This window comes from Phascolarctos cinereus, unplaced genomic scaffold (genome assembly GCF_003287225.1).
Source record: "Phascolarctos cinereus isolate Bilbo 61053 unplaced genomic scaffold, phaCin_HiC Scaffold_1;HRSCAF=81, whole genome shotgun sequence".
NCBI classification, from domain to species: domain Eukaryota; kingdom Metazoa; phylum Chordata; class Mammalia; order Diprotodontia; family Phascolarctidae; genus Phascolarctos; species Phascolarctos cinereus.
Window position 1 is genome coordinate 216,800,462 of NW_027555514.1, and position 21,662 is coordinate 216,822,123.

At 49.0% G+C, this 21,662-nt stretch overlaps 2 protein-coding genes across 2 annotated transcripts; both read left to right on the forward strand.

The window, feature by feature from the left end:
* The first annotated feature begins 209 nt into the window (after window positions 1-209).
* Window positions 210-5,892, forward strand: HOXC10 (homeobox C10). Its single transcript, XM_020966270.1, has 2 exons — window positions 210-1,065; window positions 4,808-5,892. Exons 1-2 carry the CDS (start codon window positions 315-317, stop codon window positions 5,083-5,085), a joined length of 1,029 nt encoding a protein of 342 aa, XP_020821929.1. The 5' UTR covers window positions 210-314; the 3' UTR covers window positions 5,086-5,892.
* An 11,033-nt stretch (window positions 5,893-16,925) lies between these two features.
* On the forward strand, window positions 16,926-20,693 carry HOXC9 (homeobox C9). Its single transcript, XM_020966271.2, has 2 exons — window positions 16,926-17,489; window positions 19,377-20,693. The coding sequence occupies exons 1-2, from the start codon at window positions 16,952-16,954 to the stop codon at window positions 19,619-19,621; spliced, it is 783 nt and encodes a 260-aa protein (XP_020821930.1). The 5' UTR covers window positions 16,926-16,951; the 3' UTR covers window positions 19,622-20,693.
* The last annotated feature ends 969 nt before the right edge of the window (window positions 20,694-21,662 follow it).

Genomic DNA, 21,662 nt, shown 5'->3' on the forward strand with positions numbered 1-21,662 from the left:
TACCCAGCCTCGACTGCTAGGTGGCGCTGTTACTCCACGATGCGCGCTCGCTCTGCCTACAACTTGACCCCGCTGACGTCACGGCCGTCTGAATCGTCAAGGCCATTTTCAAATCCCATTGGTCTAGCGGTCACATGGTGAGGACCGGGTGCTTGGATAATTATGGAGCTGGTATTTTCTCCGAGGCCCTCCCCCCTCCCTCCCTCGTCTCTCCCTTCACTCCCCCCTCCACCCCCCACCCCCGGATGGGGAAAAAAAAAAGATGTCAGCTCCTCGGCTGTAGTATTGCTCCTTAAAAACCCCTCTCTCTGAAAATGACATGCCCTCGCCATGTAACTCCTAACTCGTATTTGGAGCCCCTGGCTGCGTCTTGCAGAGCGGAGACCTATACGTCCAACCCAGGGATGTACATGCAATCCGGGAGTGACTTCAACTGTGGGGTGATGAGGAACTGTGGGATTGTGCCCTCTCTCTCCAAGAGAGACGAGGGTGGCAGCCCCAGCCTCTCTCTCAACACCTACCCGTCTTACCTTTCGCAGCTGGACTCGTGGTGCGATCCCAAAACCGCGTACCGTATAGAACAACCTGTTGGCAGACAGCTGTCGTCCTGCTCCTACCCAACTAGTGTCAAGGAAGAGAATGTGTGTTGCATGTATAGCGCCGAGAAAAGGGCAAAAAGTGGTCCTGAGACAGCCCTCTACCCTAACCCCTTGCCCGAGTCCTGCCTCGGGGAGCACGAAGTCCCTGTCCCCAGCTATTATAGAGCCAGCCAGAGCTACCCCACCCTGGAGAAACCGCCCCACTGCTCTGGGGCGACTGAGTTCGAGGCGAGTTTCGAACCCCGGGCTAGCCTCCATCCCCGGAGTGAACATCTGGAATCGCCTCAGCTCGGGGGGAAAGTGAGTTTCCCGGAGACTCCCAAGTCGGACAGCCAGACCCCGAGCCCCAACGAAATCAAAACGGAGAAGAGCCTGGTGGGACCCAAAACCAGCCCTTCGGAAAGCGAGAAGGAGCTGAGTAAGACTACAGACACCAGTACGGATAATTCGGATAACGAAGCGAAAGGTAAGCACGGGCTGGAGGGAAAGGGGTCCCGGCTGGGACTGGTGGGAACTTGGTCTTCGTAACCTTGGGGGGGGGGGGGGAGATAAATGAGGAGTGGATCAGAAACTCTGGGGCAGGAAGCGGATTTCTGCCCCCCCCGAAATTAATAATAACAACACCAATACTAATAACACTGGAATAGACTATGTGGCTTCTTGTTATTATTAATATCGGATAAGACATTGCGGAACCGGAACGGACTAGGCTGGAAGGCGCAGGGTTGGGCGTCTGCCCGCAGAATGGTTGGGGGTGGGGTGCTCCTTTCTACCGGGGGCTTTCTGTTAGCTTCCCAGTGTTTGCGTTTCCGCCTTTTCGGGGATGCTGATTTGGAGGCTTATTATTTTTACTTATTTATTTATTTTTTTTTTGCCTGAGACCAGAGGCTGGAAAATAGCTTAAAATGGCGATCTGCAGGCAGTGAGCGGCCCGGCCGTGCGCTTAGGAAAAGGAGTGAGAATTCAGTTGGTTGCGTCCTCCCGATTGAAAGTTGTTTCCGTGGTTGTTTTCTTTAGAATATTTTGTGCATATTTCTGACCGGTTTTTGTTCTGGCTTTCGGGGCTGCGAGGCTGTGGGGAGAGGGGCTGAAGGTGTTCTCAGACCTTCTTTCCTTGATGCTCCAGTCCAGCGACTGCTGGGATTTGGGACTGGGGATTGGGCTTGGTCATCTTTCGGTTTGGGGTCTGAGATTTTCTTTTCTTTCTTATTTCTTTTTTTTTTCTTCCTTTTTTTCTTTTTTTAATTTTGGCTTCTAGGGTAAATTGCAAGCGAAGTCTTGAGAGCTATGTGGGCGTGTAGGTTTGTCGAGAGCACTTTCCTTTCAGTCCGGGGTGAATGTGGCTTTGACTGGGTATGATTGTGATTTTGGTTGGAGGGACAGAAGCTTCCTTCCGCCGGAGCGCAGGGTTCAAGATTCAGTTGTGCTAAAGGAATCTGGATCTTTATGATCGTGATCATTCTCTGGCTCCCTAGAAAGGATTCGGAGGAAATGGAGCTGGAATGAAGGGGGAGGGGGAGTAGATGAGTGGGGGAAATGAATTTTACAGAAAAGTTGGAGAGAAATGCATTGGAATAGTACAACAGGGAGGAATAAACCCGCTCCCCACGCCGCTGGTGAGCTCGAGGCTGTATATAAGGGGCACTCATTTGGGTATAAAGGCTGATGAAATATTGAGTGCTCAGAAGCCATGGTGGTTATGTTGCTTTATATATGAATGAAAACTATACATGTATGTCTGGAGACCCGTGTGTGTTACACATACACACACACACACACATTCACTCACACATATGCTTTTTGGAGGGTTGTGGTAAGAGACTTTCAGCCTTCTTGCCCCCCTATGCAAAGGTATCCTAAAATCACCTTGGTGAATTGGCATTTACAAAGCCCAACCCTCTAGGGCTCCATCCTTCATCCCCAAAGGGAGAGAGGTTGTGAAGGATATGTGAGTGTTTGTGTTATTCATGCATATATGTAGGTTTGGGGAGTCTATGCAATATTTGCGTGCATGTTAAATACAGTTCACAGATACACACATGCACCCGGACACGCTGGAAGATGTACTTTGTTGGAAGCTGCATCGCAACCTTACACAACGCAAAGTCAAGGTTAACAAAAAAAACCCCAAACAAAACAAAAACAAAAAACAAAACTAATACCCCTCTCCTCTCCTCCTTCTTCACCCACCCCAAAGGCTCCCCTCTCCTTGTTAGCCCAGGATTATGTGGGTATATCTCACTCAACCAGTTGTTTTTTCATATATATATATATTATATATATATATATATATATATATATATATATATATATATATATATATATTAATATATATATATATATATATACACATTCCTTCTATTCCAACTTCTTCCACCTGGGCTGTGGTAGAGGGTAGAGAAGGCCATTCTCTTGTTTTAATCATCCACCCCCCAAAAAACCCCTCCAATATCGAAATTAAAATAGCCAGGATATTGGTTGGACTTGCGGCCCTCTTTTTCATAAAACAGGTCAAGGTGTCAAAGAACAAGTGGTAGACGATTTTTGATATTCGGCTCTTTCCCATGAATACTCAAGTTTCATTTTTTTTTCTTATGCCTAGTCATTCTCCTCAATTTCCTCAAACAATGGCAGAGCTGATAAGAGCTTTACTTGGTACAATGAAGGGGCCCAGGACATGCAACTTAGCGAGGCCGATATCTTAGCAATATGTATCCTTTCCAGAAAACTACTTCTGAATTTGCCAATAGTCAAGCTGAATAGCTAAGTTTATCCACAACCAAATCTCCAAAGCCTTCTCTCCTTTTTTATTAGGCAATACGTTAAGGAAAGAGATCTGTGTGCATGCGCATATATACATATACATGCATATATTCATGTACTTGTAAATTTTATATGTGCGCACATACATGCAGGAGAGAAGGATTTGAGGGTTTGGTCGGTGAGGAAGCTCAGCAAATTCAGATGTAGTGGACTGGTAATGATCTATTTTGTTAGGATGCATATGGCTAAGGTATGGGGTTCTCTAAGCTGCAGTTCTCCTTCACTGAATCAGAAACAGCTCATGTAAGATATAGAGCCCTGCCATAGAGCCACACATGTATATGTATATGGTTTTTAAGCTAATCTAAATACACAATATGTATAGTGTATTTTAAAATATATCATACATGAGCATATACATTTAATCTAATCAAAGTACATAATATATACATGTATATAACTTAATGTATGTATGTTGTATACATATCAACGTTGTAAAATATTTATGTATGAAAATATTTGTATTGCATAAATATTTACATATTATACATATACACACATTTTTATATATGTATTGTGTGTGTATACATAAATAGTTTCTGGGACCATAAGGCTGAACTTGTTTCTTGGCCAAATCTTCCTTCTTCCTCCTTACCTCCTCTCCCTCAAGGAGGTTTCATAAGTGGATGTCCCTTGGATGCCTCTGTGTTAATATGTGGGACTCAACAGTCTCCATTCCCCCTTTTTCCTCCACCACACCTTTGTGGAGGGAGCTGGAGAGGAGTTAAGAAAGTGTTGTTGGAGAAAGGGTCCTGTCTGACGCTGCTTCTGGGGGGTGGAGGGTAAAGGGAGGGGAATGGAGGATTAGTGGAGGAAAGTGATCTGGAGGTGACCAACTCGAAAGGACTCGGGCAAGTTCCCTGGTTAGAGTCTGAAAAGGCCACTGGAGGCCAGCGACTCATTGCAGTTGTCTGTTGGATTGGGGCAAACCAGACTCCCTCAGCTCAAACAAGGACAAGACTTTTTTTTTTTTTAGTGATTTTCCCCAAGTGAAATAGGGCAAAGGGAAGGTTAGACGGCTAGGGGTGACCCATAGGTACCAGTCTTAGAAGAGAATACCTAAGAGGAATTTAGATATCTTGGGTTCTTCTAGTTCTTCATGGATCTAGTGCCCTAAAAAATAAGAACGAATTAACCCACCGGAAACTCGAAATAGTCCCCTTCCCCCTTGCCCTCTCCCGTAAAAGGACTAAGCCCTAAGGATACTGTTCAGTCCTAAAGTCAGAGCCACGGACACCCTATCTCTGGGAGGGGGAGGGGGTTGGGGAGCAGCTCCTCTCCCCTCTTAGTTCCTATTCCCCACCGCAGTCCATGTAAGTCTATAGTGAGCTGCGATGTTTTGAGTCTTAGTGGGATACTTATATCAATAATGTTATTTTTAACAGAGGATATAAAGGCAGAAAACACGACAGGAAATTGGCTGACAGCAAAGAGCGGAAGGAAGAAGAGGTGCCCCTATACTAAACACCAGACGTTGGAACTGGAGAAAGAGTTTCTGTTCAATATGTATTTGACCCGAGAGCGCCGCCTGGAGATTAGCAAGACGATTAACCTTACAGACAGACAAGTCAAAATCTGGTTTCAAAATCGCAGAATGAAACTCAAGAAAATGAACCGAGAGAATCGAATTCGCGAACTGACCTCCAATTTTAATTTCACCTGAGCGCGCAGGCTCCCCGCCCCCTCCCGCCCCCCTCTCTGTCCCCGCCCCCTCCTCCCCCTTTGTGCGGGCTGTTTTTTCCCCGACTATAAATGCACTGTGTATGCAAAAAAAGAAAAAAAAAAGATCTCACACTCTCCTTCGGAGGGACTTCTTGTTGGTGAAGCGAAGAAGGCTCAATATAAGCAAAAGAAGATCTATATAGCTATACCCATGACTATATATGTGTGTGCATACACTCACTCAGCATCCTTGTAATCCATGTAGAGTTAAGGTTAAATCCATCCATATAGTTCAAAGAAAGAGAGAGAAAAGCCCACCAAAAAAAAAAAAGTAAGGTATCCCCAGCAGCACGATAAGAATCGCTCCTTCCTCTGCATTGTATATTTAGGGTAATAGACGTTTTGGAAAGTTTGGCTAGTGTTGTGTGTTTGCTGTAGCCACCCAGCGCTTCCGACGCCCCCACTCCATTCCTACCCCACCCCATGAGTGTAGCGCTAAGTCAAGCTGAGAAATCTGCTCCGTGTCTTGTACTTGTACAGCTTTTGTCCCCCACCTCCCCCCAGCCCCCAGCCCGACACCCCCACCTCCATCCCTACCCTGAGAAATGACATCTCAGAGAGTCTCTCCAGAGGAACAATTCTGAAGAAAAGGAAAGGGCATAGACAGAATGACTGTCCCCCCCCCCCCCGGACTGAACAAGTCCAGCTCTGGTCGTGGTGTTATTTAAAGATATTCTGTATGTTGTATCTTTTGCATGTAGCTTCCTTAATGGAGAAAAAAAAATCCTAATAAATTTCCAGAATCTTACTCCTCAAATGGGTATATTTTTTAAAAGTGATTTTCAGCTCCATTTTCCTCCTCCCAGGGAGCTTGTGTGTGTGTGTGTGAGTGTGTGTTTGTGTTTTGTGTGTTAGACTCATCTTTTAAAGGCTTTCTAGAACGTCTCTTGGCGGGTTTAATATAAGTGAGAGGCCATAACGCTGATTTAAATATTATCCAGGTGACCACAATAAGTCAAGGTCATAAAACAGTAATGTCAGGACGGTCTTGGTACGCGCGAGAGGTGGATTTTATGATCTGCAAATATAATGTGGTGCCGCAGTAAAAGATGCATTTAAAGGTGACTGGAGGAGGGAAAGAGAGGCAGAGACGAAGCTGCAATCTTGAGAGGCAGACGGATCTGCTTGCCTGGGGTGTTGGGCTGGGAGCCGTTCCCCAATGCTCCTGGGGGGGGGACCTGGAGAGGCACCCCCCCGCACCCACCCACCTAAGGAGAGGAATAAACTTAACCGCCTGAGGTGGGGGCGAGGAACTCAGCCCCCCCCTCGCCTTCCTCCACCTCGACACCACTAGCAGAAGGCACCAAGGTAAGAGAAGAGATTTCTTTCTCTCCTTTTCGAAGCTGAGTGGGGGACTCGCGGAGCTCCCCAGGTGAAGGAGCAAGGTGGGAAGGGAAGAGGCTTAAGGTGTCTCGATTGAGCCGAGTAAGGGCGCCATCGGGGGACTTTTCTATCCGCTTCTACCAGCAAAAGGGAAAGACGGTGAGCAGCTCAGTTTTCCACCTTTCCTCCTCTTGTCGGAACAGCAGTGGATGGGGAGTTAGGAGGAAAGGACTGGACAGCTTTGGGAGCAGATCGTTCAGGTTTCTCGAGGGCACGAGGGGTTTCCTCTGTCTTGCTATTCTCTGTCTAGGTGTTGCTGGGTCTGAGCGCCTGTTGGGGATGGACTGAAGGAGTAGGGAGTGTGGCACTGGGGTTTAAGATTTAGTGTTTGAGTGTCTTTTGGTCGACTTGGTGTTTCCTGACGTTTTCCCTTTCCCTCTGTCCTCACTCCCGTGGTCGCTGTGGTTTGGAAACCGAGTGGCTAGCGGCTTGGAGCGGCCCTAAGCTCTTTGGTCTCCAGTCCACGCGCCTGCAGTTGAAAAGCAAAATGAGGGCAAATCAGTGTGTGTGCCCTGAAGGAAAAAAGATAGAGGGAGAAAGAAGCCAAAGGTAGAGAGGGAAGGGTGGGTGGGGGAAGGGATTCAGTTAGGCAGACAGACAGATGGAAGATCAGACAAACAGAAGATAAGACAGACAACTAGACAGAAGGACAACTCTAGGAACGGAGCTCCATTGATGAAGGGAAGACAACTGTCCACCTCTCCTCATAGATGACTAGAGACAGACAGAGCAATCTCTCCACTGCAGTGTGTGGGGGGGGGAGAGTGGGGGGCGGGGAGGGCGCTGGGGTAGAAAGGAAGGTATCTTCTCCCCATTATTTTCTCTGAGAGATTTTCTTATATCAGGAGTGTTATCTTATATCAGGATGCTTGGGCACCTCCCAAGGTAGTCTTTCTTCTCCACAAAAGGATAAGGATAGGGAGGTTATGGGGGGTGGAAAGGGGGGACGGGGGGCGAATTTCTTCCTTTTTTCCCCCTTCCCTTCTTCTCCTCCGGAGAGCCGAGTCTCCCGCCCTACTCGCTCAGCTGATCTGTGGCTTAGGTAGTTTCATGTTGTTGGGATTGAGTTTTGAACTCGGCAACAAGAAACTGCCTGAGTTACATCAGTCGGTTTTCGTCGAGGGCCCCCACCCCCACTCCCGCCCCCTACCTTCCTTAGGGGTTCACCCCGCTACCACCACCCCACCAAGGCTCAAGCTGGTGAAAGCTGAGGAGGGCGAGGCATAAACGGGGGAGAAGCCCAGGACGGAAGATACAAGTCTTGGGGAACCCCTCTTTTATACCAGTCCCTTCCCAGGCTTACCCAATCCTAGTTGTTGAGGGAGATGAATCCCCCCCCCCCAGCTATTGTCTCCAGTCCCCAATATGATCTAACTAGACAAAGAAGCTCTTGCTGAATTTCTATGAAATTGTGGAGGCTGGTGGCTAGTCCAGCTTATATGGGGGGCCAAAGGGGGAGAATCAGATAGGGAAATTAGGAGTAGAGTTTCTCCTGGATGGTTATTCTCTCTCTCTCTCTCTCTCTCTCTCTCTCTCTCTCAAAGTCCCAACTTATGTCCCTCGAAAGAATCTGTTTGAAGAGAACTAAGGAGATAGATATAATTATACAAGGAAGGATCCTTTAGAAAGTTGGGGGTGACTTTGGGGAAAGAAGAGATGAGAGCTCTGGATTCTAGCCAAACTAATCCCCCTCCCTGCCTCTGTTTGATCTCTGAATCAAAGAATGTGGGTTGATCTGGGGTATGTTGCATTCGAAGGGAGCCATCAAGTCCAAGTAGAAGTAACAGCGACCTTCCCCAATCCTACTGGACAGTAAGGGCCAATGTTTCCTGGAAATTGGCTGTGTCTTCTGTCTGTTTGAGGCTGTGAGTCCATCTGACCCACTTTCCTAAAAGAAATGTCTAGGCAGTAAATGGTTGGGCATTGCCTCTTCATCTATTAGCATATCTATTTGGCAAGATATTGGATAGTGTGTGGGGAAAGAGGCATTGAGGGATATAAAAACTTTGCAAAGACTCCTCTTCAAGTCACTGTCTCCAGCTCCCGCAGTTCAGCCTAGTCACTTCTGAGGCCTCAAAGACATGGATTCCCTGTTAAAGAGTAGAGCTGGCAGGGAAAATGGGGTAAATGAAACCCCTTTTCCCAGAGAGATAGAGACAGACAAAGCCAGGAAAAGGAAGCTCCATTAATTATTCCTTTTTTTTTTTACATTCTGTGTACTTCCTAGTAAGGAAGAGAAAGGATATAAAACTGGATTTCTTGTCAGCACTCACATATAATGTAGATACACATATGTTGATCTATATATACACATCTGTATATATGGTGTATGTGTGTGTATATATGTATATATATTGCACTGTTTACATCTTGTAGGTCCTCTTCGTATATATGTGTGTAAATGTATACTAAAACATATACATATATTTCGTGTGATGCATTTACACTTATTTTTGTTACCATATTACAAAGGGATCTCTTTTGAAACTCAGAAACCAAATGGAAGCTGGAAAGGAAAATGAAAGTCTTTCCTTTTACGGGCTAAGCTTGTAAGTCTGTCTGTCTGTCTCCTCTTCCTGCCCAGGAATATCGCTTCCCTTTCTGGGACTCGGGGATCACCCCCTGGCATTTGGATGGATCCCTGGGAAGGTAGTGGGGGCAGGGAGGAATTCTAGAAAGTGAACAGAGGCCCGCCTCAGCCTGGGGGGAAGCGAGGGGCTCTCCTGGCCTGGGAGTTTTGCTTGCTGACTCTGCTACTTCTCTCAGTCCTTTTGCTAGTTCGTTTGGCTGTGATGTTGGGTTGAGAACTGGGCAGAAGACGGACAGCCTCCAGTTCCTCAGGAGTGCAGACCCTGTGGGCTTTTCCTGGCAGAGGGCCCCAATCCCTGGCTGCAGTCAGAATGAGATTTTCCCAGATGGACCGAAATGCTCAAACGACTTGCTCGGTTTCTGCCCTTGGGGCTCCCCATCTCGCTGGTCCTTCTCGAGGGGCCAGGGAGGGGGTGGCTATGGGGGTGAACTGTGGGAGTGTCCCCCCCAGGATCCCTAGAAAATCGCCAGAAGTTCCAGGGCCCAGGCGAGGGCCAAGTTTTGCCTCCTGAGTTAGTGGCTCTCTAGCTCTGGTTCGGGAGGTATTATCTAAGATGGTGATTATTATTTATTCGCTTCGCTCGAAGGGAGTCTTGCGAAAGAACAGCGTGAAGAGGAGGGAAAAAATTATCTCTCTCGTCTGCGGATATTAAGATGGATTTTTATTTCTTAAAGGACCCTCCCCGCCGAGAGCGCATAAGCGTAAACTTAATATATGCTCCTCAGCCCAACTCCAGAAATCGCAATAAAAGTTAAAACCTCCCCTACTGGTTTTTTTTAATTATGATATGGGAAAGAGGAGCTAGGATTTATAGAGCTGAACTCTCGGCGTGTGTGTTTGAGACTTGAGGAGGGAAGGAGGCAAAGAGAGAGAGGGAGAGTGAGAGGCTTAGTCATAGAGACACACAGCCAGCCACAGTGGGCTCGCTTTTACTCCGACCCTTCCTATCTAAATTGGTGCTTCCCCTCTGGCCTCTTGTGGGCCCCGACTCTGGTACCCTCGTCTCGCCTCTATCTCTTGGGATTGACAGACGACCTCTTGAACAGGTGAAAAGGACTGTACAGGCTGTAATAGGGAGAGGGAGGTGAAGGGGAGAATGGGAGTGGAGGAGAAACTAGGGTTGGGGTCTTTGTGTTTTTTGGTGGGGGAGAAATTAGGGTCCTTAGAAGCATTGCCCAGGGGGTAGGGAGAACTGCAGGGGCTCCGATAGTGGAGCAGGAGCTGAAGGGGAGGAGAGGCAAAGGACCATTTGTACACAAGTGGTCTAAGGAGAAGGTGAGCTCAGCTTTGCTTTTGGACTCAGGTAAGGCTCCCCTCTACGAGACGGGGAGAGGAGCCCACCTTCCTATTTGTCTAAGGGAACTTTCCGTCGATTTAGTGTTGGGGAAGAACAAGGGGTAAAGAGCCATATGTAGATCTATTTGTGCTTGTGCACTTATATGTGTGTTATATATATATATTTACATGTGCTTTGCTTATTTAATATGTAATACATAGCATAGCATATGCTCTAGACTTCTCCCCCTTGTGAACGCTGGCTGAAAATCTTGTGCTCTGGTGACTGGGTAATTTCCAGGAGGTTCCACTGATATGGACCAATGGACAGAGAATGGAAAATAAATAAAAGTTAGGGTTTTCTTTCTTCCTTTTTTAAAGGGCCAGGTTTTTTTTTTCCTAGTTGGAGCTACCTGGACAGGGTCCAGAGCAGGTCGCCCGCGGGAGGGCCCAGAGAGGAGCGGGAGGGAGGGAGGGAGGGAGGGAGGCTGCGGCTTGCTGGGGGCTTCTCCTCTCCCCGGCGGCGGGCGGGGAGGGGAGCCGCCTCTGGAGGAGCCGACCCGGCAGCTGCGGCCGCCGCAGGGAGACAGACCAGCAGGTAAAGAAGGCTCTTCCTAGGGGCAAAATGGGCCCACGGAAGGGGAACCATGACGTCCGGGTGCTTGGCATGAGAGGCCACAGAAAAAGGAGAAAAGGTAGGGAAATGTGCCTGCGGCGTCTTAATGCCCCATGTAATGTTGAACCTGTATTTGATTTTTATACACACACTGCTGAGTGTGAGTGTGTGTGTCTATGTGCTTAATGTCTCTGTTGATGTAAGGTCCACTACCGACACAGTCATCGTTGTCGGCTTTAAATCGCTTTGCAAAATCTCCAGATTGCAAGATGAAATTTCTTTTATTCTTTTGCACTGTACAGGATTGAGCCTAAATATAGGAAGTTTGACGGCTTTTTTTTTCCCTTCTCCCTTTCCGTGGTGATCGTGGGTCCTCTGCTGAGCTTGGGGCTCCTGTGTCGCCTGGAGATTTCGGGCTTGCAGGCAGGCTTCCATCCAGGGGAGGGGGTGGGGTAGGTGTAGGCGGGGAGGGAGGGGGAGAGAACAGCAGCTCAGGCTCCTTAATTGTACTTCGGGTTGGTTGTATTGTCTCTCCTCTCGCCACCTCGACTCCCTAGTCTAGAATCCAAAGTCACTGCAAAATCCTTTGCAACACAAACACGACACGAAAAGGCAGGTAACACAACTCTATATGAGGGTTGTAGAGTAGGCGGGGGTGGCCAGATGGCTTCAGCCCTGGGGCCAGCTCCCCAGTTCTTTCCCTCTGTTTCTGGTCCCCCACTCCACCCCCAGCCCATGCTCAGCTTAGTTCCAGGGAAAACAGGCCCTATGTGGGAACCTTGGAACAAGTTCTTTAGAATCTTAGGCTCCTGGGCCGGCTGGGAAATGTCTGTTGATCGGAAGGCTACCCATTCAGCTTCCTTTGCTCTGTGTGTGTGTGTGTGTGTGTGTGTGTGTGTGTGTGTGATGTTGTGTTTGTGTATGTTGGATGGTGCTGGTGTGCATTTTCCTCCGTTTTCTCTTTGGAGGCCGGAATTCTCGTGTTGATGGATCATAGATACTAACCTGAAGAGGACAGAACAGTGTCCTGTATGCACCCAGGACGCCTGGGGCCCCTCCCTAGTCAGACCTGCTGCTCCAGACTCAGTTTCTTCTTCCAAACCAGGCTTTAGAACGAGCCTTTCCTCCCGAAACAAAGAGGGAGAAAGGACAGAGAAGGGGCGAAAGTGGAGGGGGAGCTTGAAAGGGGATGGAAGAAAGGTAGGGGGAAAGAACGTACCCGAATACGTTAAATGAGCTTACATCTGGAGCAGACGAGAATGAAAGCAGATGGACCGAGTACAGCAAGGGAGAGTCAGGGCTGGGTAGTGGGTGGGAGGGGAGCTCCGAGCAGAGTGAGGGAGACGGGCTGAGGGCGCCCGCCGCTAGGGAGAGGAGGAGGGCAGGGAGGGGCCGATAGGGCTGACGGTAGAGAAAAGTCTATTTTAGTTTTAATCCGAACTTGACGGTGTGGATTGAACTGGAGTGAATTCAAAGCACAAGCGAAGAAGTGAGGGGGGATAACGGGGTGGTGGGGACGACGTCTCTTTTGCCTGTCTGTCGGTCCCCCAGTGCTGGCGTGGTCGCAGCTTCCCAGGCCGGCGTGGGTGGGGGAGTGGTAAGGAATCATCAAGTCCCCTCCTTCTCCAAGATCTCCAGAGATCTGGGGGTGTACATCATATGCCTGGAGAGGAATTATTGGGGGAGAGAGACCCCTAGGTAGAAGAGGGGAGGCCGAGGAACAAAAATTAAAAACAAAACAAACTGGTGAATGTTTTCCCCTCCTTGCCTGGGGATTCTCCGTGGCCTCGGATTCATCTAGCTGTATGCAGTGTTTGTCCTCTCCAGATCTCACTCAGCGCGAAACTGAAAGGAAGGGTGGGGGGCACAGAATCTGGCAGGAAATTCGAATAACTTAGCACAAGCCAGGAAAAATGACCTTGTCTTTTTAAGCAATCCTCTCCCCTTCTTCCTCTCTGCTCCCCTGACTCCCGAAGGCTAGTTGGTTTCTGAAGAAGAATCTCTTTCCTATCTCCCTAGCCTTCCACCCCAAAACATGGGACCTCAGAGGTTGGAGGCGGGCAGTAAAAATCAATGGGAACTGGCTGGAAGAAAGAGGCATCATTGGAGAGTTTCTCTGAGACAAAACTTGGACTCAGTAGGTTTGCACCCTACCCCTCCTTCCAGTCCTCAAAGAGATATCTCTCTCAGCAGAGACTTTAAGAAGCTAAATATGCCATTTTAAAACTGAGGTGTGGGTGGTGGTGGGAGTCCGTCTCCTCCACTTGGATCGAAGTGGAGGAGGAAGTGCTCAAGTTAAAGCCCCCAAAGAAGGAGGCGAAAATCCCCTCTCAGTTTCATGGGGGATTTAGTTCTTGAAGAAATCCGGAGGCCAGAAGAGAAGTCAGGGGACTTGGACTGTCATGGAATAATTAGAGGAGTCAGGAGATCGGAAGACAGCTGTATGAAGTTGAAAAGGGATAGGGGGTGGCTAGAGGGGCAAGAGTGAAGAAGAAGACAATTTATAGGAAAAAAATTATATTTCAGGGAGACTCTACCCCCTTACAACATCCCCCCCCAATAGAGAAGAAAGCTTCAGGATATTCTTTTCCCTTGCGAAAAACCCTGAGAGAAGGGTATCAGTAAGTATGAGACTGAGGGCTGAGATGGACTCGACTTGAGGCTGACTGGGATGCAGGAGTGGGTGGAAATGGGGTTTGGGGGAGGTGGTGTTGAATTTTCTCCTTTTCTCCATATTCGTCATGAATAGAAAGTGGGTTAGACCCTACTTGGCCTCCGCAGGCTTCCAGGAGGGATATAATTGATTCACTTGCTCCCCACTTCTCAATTTGGTTTGCAATAGCGGCTCAGACAAGAGCAGGGCACCCCTCGGCCTGAGCAGAGAGGAAGCCCCCTATCCGCCGTTCCCTCCTTTGTGTCCTTCCATCCGGATGGAATTATACGCCCTGCATCCGGGGAGGGGGCCGGGCCGGGCCGGGCGGCCAACAAGCCAGGTCCCTGCCGGCTGCGGGGCTGGACATGCCTGTCTGCACAATGGCATTTCTCCTCCGAGCAGCTCTTCCGCTACTCTAGCCCATCCTTCTCTCCTCCTCCCTTTTTCTTCTCCAGGCTCCTCTCTTCCCTGTTTCTCTCCTTTCCTTTCTTCCTCTCATTCTCTTTCCCCTTTTCCTCCCTTCCTTCATCCTATCTATTTTTCCTCCTTTCCTTCCCTCCTCCCTTCCTCTTCTTTTCTTTTCCTCCCTCTTTATTCCCGCCTATGTCTCTGAATCTGTCTCCCAGGCCGCCCCCCTCTCTGTGACTGCTTCCTAGTTCCCCCATTGTAAAGGACATTTTCATATCCCATTGCTGTCACCACTCTCGGGACAGGGCCAGGGCTGTCGACCTGCTCCCCACCGAGGCTGGGGACAATCGCCAGGGCGAAGTTGTTGGCTAGCATGGAATTTTGAGGAAGCCGCTGCCTAAGGGGACAGGATCTGGTCTTTTCCTTGAACTAGCCGGTGGATATTTTTGATTGACAGCTAAACACCACACTCCATCAAGGCCAAAGGGATATTTCTATTTCTTACTGAGATTTTTCCGATTCTCCACTCTCCCCCCCCCCAACGCCACTCTCCTACCGAGATTCATTTCTCTCCATCCCACTAGAAGGGAAAGGGAACGAGAGCCGAGAGATCGCGGCTGGGACTGAGGGACTCGGCCGCAAAACCAGTGTGAGAGCTCATTCTATCCCCCCTTGCTTCGAAAATCAAGCCCCGCTCCACCGAAATTGAGAACTCCTCGGAACTGAGGAGAAGTTGGAGGAAAGAGGAAGAGTGGCAGAGAGTGGGCCTACAGACCTGGGTTCCTTCTAAGGTCTTCCCTTCCCTTTTTTCTTTGTCCCCGCTAACTTTCTTGTTCCCCCCAACACTCTCTCTTTCCCCCTTCTCTCTCCTCTCCTCCTCCTTCACTCCTCCTCCTTCTTCCTCTCTCTCTCTCTCTCTCTCTCTCTCTCTCTCTCTCTCTCTCTCTCTCTCTCTCCTCCCTCCCTCTCTTCTTTTCCTCCCTTCCCTTTTCTTCCTCGGTCTCCTGGACACATTTACCCCCTGTCATTCCCAACACAGAGGGGTCAACAAAAAAGAAAATCATCCCCCTTCTCTGTTTGGTCCTATCCTGGGGGAGATAGAGAAGAGACAGGGTGAGATGTTACTCTGATTTGGGAATTCCACTTCCTCCATCGCTGTTCAGAGACTCATCAAACTCAATCTGTTTTGCTCCCCTCCCCTCCCCTCCCCCCCTCCAACAGATCCTGGGTCTCCTCCACCGTGACCCTGAAATGTTACCCTCCTTTCTCTCCTAAGTCGTTCTGTATCATTTTCTCTGAGCCAGACCCGATTTGCTCTTGGGGGCACTGCTCCAACCCCGGACTTCCCTCCCTTCCCCCTTCCTCCATCACTGGCTCCCCACACATCGAATTTTATATGCTTGTCTAGATCTCCCCTTACCTATTTCTCTCTACAGGCAGACTGACAGAAAGACAGACACACCGACAGACACACAGAAGTAGCATGCAGAAGGGTCATAAAGTAGTGGAGATGAGCATCTAGTTCAAATCATAAGAGAAAGGGAATGGGGAAAATCAACTTCTCCATTGGATGTAAATAAAGTTTCCTACCTTTCCCACGCAACCATATTACCCCCTCTCCTGGACTTCTGTTTATACCCCTTGAAAAAATTGCCTTCTCCCAACACAGCATTGCCTTTTTCTCGTTCCAAAAACAGCCTACACTTCTATTTAATGAAAGACACATTTATGAACAATCAAATGATCCTCATAAAAATTTTATTGACGGACGTAAAAACAAGCTACTTGCCGACGACCAAGGGCTCTCTCCTTCGTGTATCTTTCTGTCTTCCTGTGTGCAGACAGACAGAGTGACTTTTCTTGGGGAAGGGGGATGAGGGAGGTTGGGGAGAAAGAAAACAGAACAGAAATGCTGGATTAGGCGAATGCACTCAAGTTATGTAGGCTTCTCCTCCACTTCTTGAAGCTGGGAAAGAAAGATAGATACAGACAATAAATTAAAAATAAAGACTCCTATTCATCTATGGCAAAGGCAAAGGATTTCCGAGGCTACACAATCAAGGTTGATATAGCTGGGTGCATAGTTTCTACCCCCCCATTGCTGTACCCCCTTCTCTCCTTTATGCCACAGTTTTGGGGTGTGCAGCTCGGGCTAGGGGAAGACCCCCTTACTTCCTGTCCCATCTCACTGGGTCTCCTCACTCCTTCTTACAACAATGATAATATTGAAATAGACACAGATGCATATGCTATTTTAAAAAACACGTTTAAAACCTCACGTTAAGAACTGACAATCGCCTGATCTCTGCTCGCACACAGACTGCGGGAGCATTGGAGCCGACAGAGATAGATTACGTCAAGAAATAGTTCCTCAGTCTTACCTCTCCCATCTCCTCCCCCTCCAGAGCACCCCTATTCCCCGACTCAAGTGGGGAAGGGACTAGGATGAACTGACCCGGGGGAAGTGGTGAAATTTTTTCACCTACCTAAAAATTATGGGGGTATAGGGCGTCTTAGGGGGTGGCCTTGAAGAAGTGGTAGGGTATCTCTAATGAGATGTGAGCTATCCTGAAGAAGAGAATGAGGTTGGGGAATCCCGTTATTTACAGAGGTTCCCCCCCTCCCCAGTAAAACGCAGGTCCCGGGAATCAGCTGAGGGCGGGGGGTGGGTAGGAGAGGGGGGAAAAGCAGGGGAAAAAAAGCCCCTGCGCATTGATCCGCGCCGTATTTTTGGGTAAATACGATCACGTGGGGGTCGAAGAGCCAATAGGATGCGGGGAAAAGGCTGGAAAAATAATTACCTGCCTTGATTGTTCTGTGAGCAGATAAAAAGTACATATACAGTTCATACAATAATCTTATGTATGTAAAACCCTCTAACGATGTCGGCGACGGGACCCATCAGTAACTATTACGTGGACTCCCTGATCAGCCACGAGAATGAAGATCTCCTAGCGTCCAGGTTCCCTGCCACTGGGGCTCACCCCGCAGCCGCCAGACCCACCGGCTTGGTCCCGGACTGTAGCGATTTTCCGTCCTGTAGCTTTGCCCCAAAGCCGGCAGTATTCACCACGTCCTGGGCTCCGGTTCACTCCCAGTCGTCTGTCGTCTACCACCCCTACACCCACCAGCCCCACCTTGGAGCGGACACGCGGTATATGCGGACTTGGCTGGAGCCCCTGTCCGGGGCCGTCTCCTTCCCCAGCTTTCCAGCTGGGGGCCGCCACTACGCCCTCAAACCCGACGCCTATCCGGGCCGCCGGGCGGACTGTGGCCCGGGGGACGGGCGGAGTTACCCAGACTACATGTATGGCTCTCCCGGGGAGCTTCGGGACCGGACCCCGCAGGCTCTCCCCTCCCCGGAGTCGGACGCGCTGGCCAGCAGCAAGCACAAAGAGGAGAAGACAGAACTGGACCCGAGTAAGTTGGGAGGAATTTTCCTTTACAACCGGCACAGGAGGGGAGGGGGTGGGTAGGAGAGACAGATTACAACCTCTGGGAGTGGGGGGGGGAGAGACTCAATAAAAGCGAATTACCTTGGGGGGCTTTCAAGGACCGGAATGTCTAGGAAAATGTGGGGAGACAGACCAGGGGGAGAGTGGCGAAGGGGAAACTCCTCACTTGCTTTGGCTTTCATGAAAGTCCTTCCCTGACCACCACTTCCTTCCCACCCCAAGCTTTTTGGCTCTATCTTCACTTTCCAAGAAACAGAGGTAGGGCCAAAGATTGGGGCCAGGGCAAGGTTCATTTTCTAGTTTGAGGTAGGGAGGGGAAGAAGTGAGGAGGATGGAGTGAGGTGAGAGGAAAACCCCCAAGGGAAAAAAAATCAAAGCTCCCTCTCACCCCAGTCACTCCTGGGTTCCCTTCTCCACATGAGGTTCGTAAAACAAAAAATTGTATTCACTGCCTTACCACCACCATCACCACCAAGCGAAGCAGAGAAAGGGATCTGAAATGGGATGGGGGGGGTGGGGAAGAAAAGGAAGTTGGAGGTGTCAGGGTAGCAAGAGTTGTGAAACAAGAAATAGAAAGAGCAGCCACCTTAGCCTTGAAGAAGTATGGGCTGAGGGAAAGCTGAGGGGGACAGAAACTAGGGGGTTCAATGATGGAAAAGCATGTCCTTGTGTTAGTGGATTGACTACTTCTCCTCAGAGATAGTTTGGCTATTGGAAGTACAGAATGAGACAGGAGGACAAACTGGGCTTGAGGTTGGAGAGGGGTAAGCAAGAAAAACAGGGCCAAAGTGGGGAGAATGAATGAGTTCAGTGGCTGAGGAAGCAGTGGTAAGGCTATCCAAATTGTCCCTGGGGTAGAAGCAGCATGTGGGGATATATGGGAAGGAGGCAGCAGGACTCTCTTCCTACAGACTCACAGAGGGTTATGATGGCTCCAACCTAGGGCCTAATTATAGCTCTCTGAAACATTTCCCCTTGTACCTCCCCCAGCCACCTCAATAAACCTGGAACTGGAGGCAAGCCTTTCTAGGGTTGGAACAGAGGAGGTGGGGAAGATGATGAAACCAAAATTGGGGAAGATAGCAAAATTGGACTGTCTCTTTCCCCTCCTCAGCCAGGGTTGGGAAGGGCTATGGTACTCTCCAGGAATGTTCCTGAGTTGTCTCCCTAGCATCACCCTGAGAATTCGCCTTAGCAGGGTTCAGATTGGAGCCAGAGCAGGGAACTGGGAGAGAGGAGGAGAGCTGGGAGTCGGCTGGGGCTGGGGCTGGGACTAGGACTGAGGCTTGGAGCTGAGACTGGTAGCCCTACTAGGCTAAGGACTACTCAGGGTCAGGAAAACAGAGCTGCTGAAATTTCAGGACTTGGTCGAGGGCTGGGAGGATGGGAGGGGGGAGGGAGGGACATGGGGAGGAGAGAGACCTCGCTATAAAAATAAAAAACAAGAGAGAAGCGTTTATGGGCCTATGAAATGGTTGGGAATTTGGACTTTTTATGAGGATTTCTCGAATTACTCCTTCTGAAGATGGGGGGGGAGTGGGAGGGGGGAAGGACTATGGGCTTTGATAGCTTGGGATTTCCTATAGCTTTAGGTTCGAGATCTTAGAAGGAAAGATATGACTAGGGGAAACAGAGAGCAGCCCCCAAAAAATAGTAACAAAAAATGTGCTCAAACCCAGGTTCAATTGTATAGATATATATGTACATATATATTATATGTGTATGTGTTAAAAGGCCTGCAGCCTTTTGGTCTGGGACTAGGGTTGGGGCTCAGGACATGGAGGTGGGGTGGGGGTGGAGGGAGGTGAGCTGGAAGAAGACCCTGACCCTGCTCTGTGCCTGGCTCCCTTAGGTAACCCAGTGGCAAATTGGATCCATGCTCGATCTACGAGGAAGAAGCGATGTCCCTACACCAAATACCAGACACTGGAACTGGAGAAGGAGTTTCTGTTCAATATGTATTTAACCAGGGACCGTCGGTACGAGGTGGCCCGGGTCCTCAACCTCACCGAGCGCCAGGTCAAAATCTGGTTTCAAAACCGGAGGATGAAGATGAAAAAGATGAACAAGGAGAAAACCGACAAGGAGCAATCCTAAGAGCCAGCGACCCAGCTGCAGCTGAAGACGGCGGCACCGCCACCAACAAAACAACAACAAAAACCACACACAAAAAAATACCCCAACCGGGGCGGGAATGGGATCGAGAGAGCGAGCATTCGAGGAAGGGAGAGAGCGAGCGAGGAAGAGAGCAAAAAAAAAAAAGAAAGAAAGAAAGAAAGAAAGAAAGAAAGAAAGAAAGAAAGAAAGAACCACCTTTAAAAAACAAACAAACAAACAAAAAACAGAAAGAAAAAGGTTGTGATTTGGGGAAATTTCAGTGTTGAAAATTTGGTGTTTAGAGTTAGTTCGCCCCAGCAACGAGGTGGCGGGGAGGAGGGGAGCCGTGGTCTCTTCTCCAGCTCAACGGCATAGCTCACTCACACACACACACACACACACACACACACACACACACACATACAAACACACACACACACACACAAACATGTGATTTTTCTTCCTCCTTTCTTCAGAGAAGCCAGTACTTGAATCTCTATATCTCTATTATTATTATTAATAATAATATTATTGTTATTATTATTTTAGTATCTTATTTGGTTCATGTCTGTCCTCCCCCGGTCTGGGGTGCCCTGCGTGCAGACTTTGTACAACAACCAAAAAAAAAAAAAAGAAAGGAAAAGAAAGAAAAGACAAAAAAGAAAAAAAAAGAATAAGAGAGGCCACGCAGTCAGCGGCCCCGCAGCACCAGCGGCTTGAGCTTGAGCTGCAGCCGAAACCAAGCAGGGCTCCCTCCTCTCTCTTTCTCCTTTCCTCCCTCCCTCTTTCCCTTCCTCCTCCCTTCCATGGAGCCAGGGCTAGGGCCCGAGCTAGAGCCGGAGCCAAGGCCGAGAGCTGGCTCGCTGGCCGCCTAGACGGCTTTGGGAGGGGGGCTTGTACATATTCGTGGGTTCCCTTCTAGTCACACAAAAGTCCTGTATTGTCGTTCTGTTTGTTATGGTAGAACAGCTCTGTGTTAATATATCGAAGTCACTTAAAAAAACAAGACAACCAAACGCATCCAGACCTCTTTATTTCTTCTTCCTCTGAACCCCGCTTTGGAATTCGTAGCCAAACCTTCTACTCATTTTTTTTTTCCGTAGGGGAGGGGGCAGGGAGAAGGAGAGGTGAAAATGGAGGGGGAAAAGACTGTCTGACTGGGAAGAGCAAGTGACTAGTTTTGTTGGAATGGGGGGAGGAGGGGGCAGGCAGGGAGACCAAGAAGGAGGACAGTCCCCTCTACTACTTCTAGGCCGATTTGGCTGGGGAACGGGGGTGGGCGTGGGGTGGGGGTGGGGAGACATGCAGTAGAATGTTTGCCCTTGGCGTAATGAATTGTAATAATTTATGACTACACGAGATCGGAGGGGGGGGTGATAGGTGAAGATGAAAGTTGGGTGCTGGGAGAAATCCCAACCTGGATCCTTGAGTAGGAGAGCACCCGCGCTTCTAGGAATAGTTGAACGAAAAGCAGGGAAGAGGAAAGGAGAAGGGGGCAGTTTCAGGCTCAATCCTTGGGTATGGAGGTGGTGAGAAAGGATTTGAGGGAATTTCGGGATGGCAAGGAGTGAGGAAAAGGCAGGCTGAGGTAGGAAAGGAGTAGCGAGAGGGAGGAAAAAGAGGATGAGGAACAGAGTGAGGCACAAGTAGAAGTGAATTTCATTTTGATTTTCTTCCATGTGTACCATTCTAATTTTATAATGCCTTTTTTATCCTTGTGGATTTCACTTTGCACTATTGTTCCTGAAGGGGTTGGGTTCCAGGAGATGGTGGGAAGGTGCCTATCATGAATTCCTCTGGGATAGGGAGTGGTGGGAGAGTGTCTCCTGAAGTGTCCAGGGTCAACAAGGTCTTTTTATAGGAGTTTTCATGGGGTCAGGTGAACCCAGAGTATCTGTCTGCAGAGAACCCCCGAATTTGTAAGTGCCAAAGGACATGTTCTGGAGGCACCTTACTAACTGTTAGGAGCTCCTTCCCTTAAAGGAAAAGAATTTTCATACAGCTAATCAGAAGCAGTTCAGAGCAGGCAGGGACAAGCCTT